Consider the following 6,540-nt stretch of genomic DNA (forward strand, 5'->3'; position numbering starts at 1 on the left):
ATATTTTAAATATAAAAAAAACAATCAGTGATAGAAAATCAGCTTTTTAATTTATATTTACTAATAAATTATAAGGACCGGGATCTTATATAAATATTTTTATGCTGTAAATTTTGATGTAGTATTTATATATTTTAAAATATAGTTCAAGGTCTTTTCATTGTATTAGAGAATTAGTTTTCGAACAGATATTTCTTTATTGATACACTTTAGTATATAGTATTGTTTACAGTAGAATAACTATCATGTACCGTAGAAATTTCAGCACAATTCTTTTTTTTTTTTTTTTTAACGAACGTAACAAACTTTTTCTCATTTTAAGTCATGAGAATTTAAAACAAATTTATGATAAATTCTACAAATTGATGATGATGATGATGAATTAGTTTAAGACTCCTTGATGAACTTTATTGTAAATTTGTCAGGAACAAATTTTTTTTGTACAGGAGCTTCACGTTGAAACCACATTTCTTTCTGAATGAGGGCAATGATCACCACTTAATATCCTAGGCTCATTGGCAACCAGTGCTGTTGTCTCCTCCGAGCATACGGTGATTCTAATTTTAAAAGAAAAAAATAAAGTTATAAAAATAGTAAAGTGAAGAAAAAAAAAAATGAAATGATTATTTTATCGTAATATCAACTCAAAAAGAATATTTTTCGGTACGTTTATACCTTTAGGTACTATGGTCATTTCAGACCCGTTTCAATAAATGAAATCCAACTTTACGACAAGTGTTTGTTAACGGATTTATTGTACACAAAGAGAAACCCGCAGCAAATTATAAGCAAAAACTACTATAGCTACCCTATAACAAAAATAACGACACGATGCGACACCAAGACGAGAGTCAGTATGCACACCGACTGCGTGCACTGATCCAACACAAAAACGACAAACAAATGGCAGGATAGTTAAGTTACTCAATTTTGATAGTAGAAATCATTTAAAAAACAAAATATGCCCAAAACTTCATCAATAATATTCTAATAATTTAAGATACATTAGGATTTAAAAAAAAATAATATTTTCATGAAAAAAACTCGTTATGTTGTCAGAATCGTCTGTAAACGACTGTGAGATGTGCGATTCTTGAACAAAACCGACACTGAAAACCGAGAAATGAAATTTTGTGTATAATAATTTATAAAAATATTTAAATACTTTTAGGCACGATTATAAAATATAAGATATAAAACTATACTGTCGTACGTGTGTCGGTTTCGTGTGAAAACCGACTGTTTTAATTTTCGCTAGGGCTACAGTAATATTTGCAGTGGATTTCTCTTCGTAGATGATTCTTATACTTTTAAGAGGGAACAAGTGTGTAAATTGCGAGAAAGAAATAATGCGAGAATATGTATGGTTTTACTAGAGCGTAAAAGAGATAATCTACGCACGAAAATACACTATGTCGAGTTTTTTATCGGGAGTATTCCAACTCGACGACATAATGTGCCTAATATAAGCCCAAAGCTATTGTTAGACGTGATGTAGGCGGCACTTTGTTCATTGCGAAAGTTGCGAGAAACGACAATTGCTTTCTAGGCCAAATACATCGAAAAATATTATGTATGTCTCATGAAGGAAGGAAGAGATCTATACACATGTGAAAGTTAAACCAAGGGGCCTGCTCTCAAAGTAGGAAAGTCCATCACTTCGTTGTTAACGTAGATCAGTTTATGACCCAGTTTATGTAATTAAAGTGACTCTCATACGTCGAGAGTAGACCCTTTGGGATACTTCGTCTTTCGATTCACGTTGGACCGACTTTACTACCAACTTATCAAGCCGGCCTGACTTAATAAGAATATACATAATACATTAGTAATTAATTCTTAATCAATCAATCAATCACCAATACACATAAGTAAAAGTTTTGTTAAGTCTTGTTAAGTCGAGCTAAATTCTCGTTACTACAGCTGAAAATTTTTTTCAGTATCCTTAGCATACTATTCTGGCAAGAGACAATGGAAAAAAAAGCGTGAAAGTAGGAAGTGATTCGTCAGTAAAAATTTCATGCATTAATTACTTACCCTTCACCAAATTCTAAACTATCGATTGTTAATGAATCGATGTATGCCTTGGGTTTTTGCAGCAAACGCCAAGTCAATGGATTGAGAACAGAAGTTTGATATTCCAACGTAATTTCTACGGCTACTATTTTACCGACGATTTCTCCAGCTAACACCACAGTGTGCGTTGTTCCTGGTTCATATAATTTTGAATTTTCACTCAATTTTATTTTTTCAGATATCTTATCACCAGCTCCAATCACACGAATGACAAATACTCCAACTTCACCACCGTGATCAACTGATTCACTTGTTCGTGATATGTTAAGACTCACTCTGTATTGCCCTCCTAGGGATTGAATTAATATAATTAAATCATAATCAATAATTCCAGTTTGATAATTATGTAAAAAGCAACTCACTGCAGAATGGTTTTTCCGATGCTGTTACAAGATAGACAGATGCATGATAGTTACCAGGATGTGCATCAAAACCAAACCGGGGACAATACTGATGAATGCAATCAAAGCACTTTCCTTCCTGAAATTCTTGCCATGAACCACAAGGTACTGCGAGGAATGGACACAGAGTGTTAATGCTTTCGATAAAGTAGTCATAACTTCTAATGTGATTGCATCCTAGGAATCGTTTGATACCTGAAACGAGTCATACAAAGACTTTTACTTATGTTTATGAGTGATTGAGAATTAATTACTTAACCAATTGGTTATTAGTAATAAATAACTTATTACTCATCAGTTATCTTTCGTCACGCTACTTGAATTTAATGTATAAGCATCTATATTTATTAAGTCGGACCAACTTAACAACCGATTCAACAAGTCAGTCTGAATCTGGTTGGAATTTGTGAGTCGCGGACCGACTTGTTAAGTCGATTGTTAAGTCGATTGTTAAGTCGATTGTTAAGTCGGTTTTTGAGTCAGTTGATAAGTCAGTTTTGGAGTCTGTTCTTAAGTCGGTTTTTGTTTTACAATATTTAATCATAAAAAAAAAATTAAATTGAGAGTAGTTATAGAAAAACTGATACAGTCATTGAATGTAAATTCGATGTTGATTAAAAATGGCATAAAGTATGGGTAAATCTATAGAAAATTATTTAATACTTGTTCTGATCCTACTGCTAATAAATTTTTAATATTTAATTGAAAAACACATTTTCGTATTTCATACCTTTAAAAAAACTTCCACGTTCGAGAGTTATTGAATTTAACACACCATTGTTACAACCAGGCTGATTCCTTCCACCATTTGGATAGTAATCAATATGTGCAACTGGCTGACTTATTCCCAATCCTCCAGAAATAAACGGACTTCCATCTGTGTGTATTGCGATCACAAAATCAGCATCAGTTGGATCCAATCGAACCATTGGAGAGGTATTGCTAAAGTGTGGTTCTGCTGGATCCAATCCTGTAACAATTATTCAATTCGATTAAGACGAAAAGTTTGTTTGGTTACCACTGTTTATTTTATACTTGTCTTTTGGAAGGTCTGTGTTATAACAATAATATTTCCCTTCATTTCCCACTAAGACAAACAATTTTTATTTTTATTCAACAATATTATTGTTCGCTCGAATGGAGTGAAGCACTAATATAAATAACGTTATAAAAATTTAAGAAAAATAATTACAATTAATTTAAAAAAAAAAATTAAAAGGAAAGCCAATCGAAGAAAACATATAGTAAAAACTATTGTTAAAAAAAAGTCACGAGTCATCAAAAAAAAAAAAAGAAGGTTTACATAGGGTTAGATAAACTTTCCTACCCTAATCCGACTCTGTTATCCTGGTAATTCTTGATAGGATCGATATCTCGTGCGGAACCCTCCTGACATTTCCAATCGACTGATATTCGAGTAGAAGGGAGAAAAATATAGCAACTCTAACAATAATCGAGCGTATTGCATTCTAACTCTAGACTTTTGGTCGACATCTGGTTTAAGATTAGCAGCAATCTTTACATCTATTTAACAGGAAATTATCTAATTAAACTCACCAGTTATTTTTCCCAATTTATGACCATACTGAACTCTCAAGTGATAGCCAATGTATCCACAAGTATGAGCACCGAGACTGTGTCCAATTACATGAATATTACTAGGCTGAATACCACCAACTTCAATTATTTGTGAAATTAATCTTGCTGTCATTGCACCAACAAGTCGTGTATTTGCAACGGCCTGTGGATATGGTGGTCCAGCACCACCAATCCAATTTACCACCACCACATTGCATTCTTCATGTAATAATAATTCACGTTTTGTTCTCTATAGTAAAATTAAAATAAAAATTATTAATTGATATAATTCAATGAAAATTATTTTATTATTAATATAATAAATGAATCGAAATTGTATTTTAACTCACAATGACCCATGTTTTGTCTCCATTATCAAGATATCCATGAACAATGAAAAATACTTTAATTTTATTGTTGAAAGGTGAAGATTTTATTGATTGAAAATTATCGATGAAAAGTTCATGTGGAATTTCACTTTGTTCTCTAGTGTAAAGCATAAAGTGTGGATCAACGCTGTCTGGTCGGCCTGGAAATGTTGAAACAGGTCTATTTTCACCAGACCAAGGTGCACCAATGTAAAAACATCCAAAAGGTTGATAGCATCGCCACATATACCATTCTGTATAAACACAACATATTATAGAAAAAAAAAAGAAGTAAAAAGCGACCTTTGGATTAAGTATTTTTAGTTCGTCGTCTCAGCTCAACTTGCCACTGGAGGGGTTATCATTGGTTTTGATAAGGAGAATTATTCTCAACGTCACATGCTCTGTTTTGTCTTCAGTAAGACAAAAATTACGTAGAAAATACAAGCATCAACATATTTTACATAAACATATATATGTATTAATCAATACTTTGAAATGATTTGTTGTTTACCAATAAATTTTTTTGTAAACAAGGATACTTTAACATTTTAGAATCAGCTAAGTTTTTAAAAACTACGTCTTTTGATAAATATTTATAAAAATATTTTTCTTCTGGTCAAGTTTTAGAATAATAAAAATATATCAATGTTCAAGGAATTTATAATTTTATAGTGTCTACTCACCATCTTCGAAATCAAATATATTCTCTACTTCTTCTGGTGACAAGGTCGTGGTCGTGATATTTAAATGTGTAACCTTGACATCAGAATTTTGGATCTTCGTATCATTCGGCAGAGTTGCCATCATATTTGCCGTATATGTCAGCAATAAAAGAGTGTCATTTAAAAACATTTTTATAAAACTATAACAACTTTTAGAACAGAAAAAAAAATTTATAAATTCACAAAAAAATACTAATAAAATAAAACGTTTTTTATTTTTCGTCAAATTTGCATCAATCAAGTTACATTTTCACAGATATAATCAGTTATTTTACGCTAAGAATATTGAGATAGAGGAGGTCAGAAAGCTTTTGGTTGACTGATTCTTGAGTGGCACGCATTGTCGCTTGATACTGGCAGTTGGGAAAAACCAATTGAAGTACGTCAGTCTTGTTTATCACGTAATTAATGGGTCCACCACCGTCATTGAAATATATACTATAGACAACAATAAAATGCGTCATTGGCCTGAGAATAATCAAAAAAAAATATTGAAAATGCATTATCGACGTCGTAGAATTGAGAATAAGTGACTAAATAACTTTTCAGTTGCACTGTTAGCATGTATTCTATGTACGTGTTCCAATAGAAATATTTCTCCGCTTCTTTCTATCTCATTGATTTCTCTATCTTGGTTTGATCTTTTTCTTCACTGTGAAGCCTGTATAAAAATGGCCTGTAATCTAAAATGAAAATATCTACTTTATCATTTTTTTTTTCTAACTTTTATATGAATAAATAAATTGATAAATACATAATTCTAACTACAAAAGTCAACAAAGCCCAGCACTCCAGTGAATGATGATTAGCTAGATTTGCTATGCGTTAAATTATGAAATAAAAAATCAATTATATTTATTAATTTGAATAATAAATTGAGCAAAATTTTATAAAAATAAAAATGCATTTTTATTCATGATTAAAATAAAAGTAAACAGATTAATAAATATTTGTTAAAAGAAGACTTATAAACAATAATATAAAAATTGTAAATGACTCACATGCGTTTGCAGTTCAGATAAAAAATTATCGACACGATTGAAAACAATAAGCGTGTTAATTATCCTAATTAATACCTGAAAAGATTTTTAAATTTTTACAATTCATTCTATAGCTAGTTCAAAAAATAATAAAAATAATAATATTTTAGGCAAGTCAATTTTGGCTTCTATATTCTACTCCATACAAGAGTATTTCTTTTTTTTTTTTTGTATACATAATACTCAGAATATTCCAACGACATTCAAAGTAAACAGCTGTTGGCCGAATAATACAATGTGCTATAGTAACCCCCAGGTGACTACAATAACCAAATACTACTGTGAGAGAGTGAGAGAAATCAAACACCCCTTACTGGTACAATATCCTCTATATATTCTATAAATTCCTAGT

The 6,540-nt window shown here is 31.0% G+C and overlaps 1 protein-coding gene across 1 annotated transcript; it reads right to left on the minus strand.

The window, feature by feature from the left end:
- Nucleotides 1-71: 71 nt before the first annotated feature.
- On the minus strand, nucleotides 72-5,609 carry LOC122852162 (pancreatic lipase-related protein 2-like). Its single transcript, XM_044151785.1, has 7 exons — nucleotides 5,110-5,609; nucleotides 4,406-4,677; nucleotides 4,035-4,305; nucleotides 3,208-3,447; nucleotides 2,439-2,672; nucleotides 2,038-2,365; nucleotides 72-557 (listed from the first exon to the last, which is right to left on the minus strand). Exons 1-7 carry the CDS (start codon nucleotides 5,276-5,278, stop codon nucleotides 452-454), a joined length of 1,620 nt encoding a protein of 539 aa, XP_044007720.1. The 5' UTR covers nucleotides 5,279-5,609; the 3' UTR covers nucleotides 72-451.
- Between the last annotated feature and the right edge of the window lie 931 nt (nucleotides 5,610-6,540).

This window comes from Aphidius gifuensis, linkage group LG3, assembly GCF_014905175.1.
Source record: "Aphidius gifuensis isolate YNYX2018 linkage group LG3, ASM1490517v1, whole genome shotgun sequence".
NCBI lineage: Eukaryota > Metazoa > Arthropoda > Insecta > Hymenoptera > Braconidae > Aphidius > Aphidius gifuensis.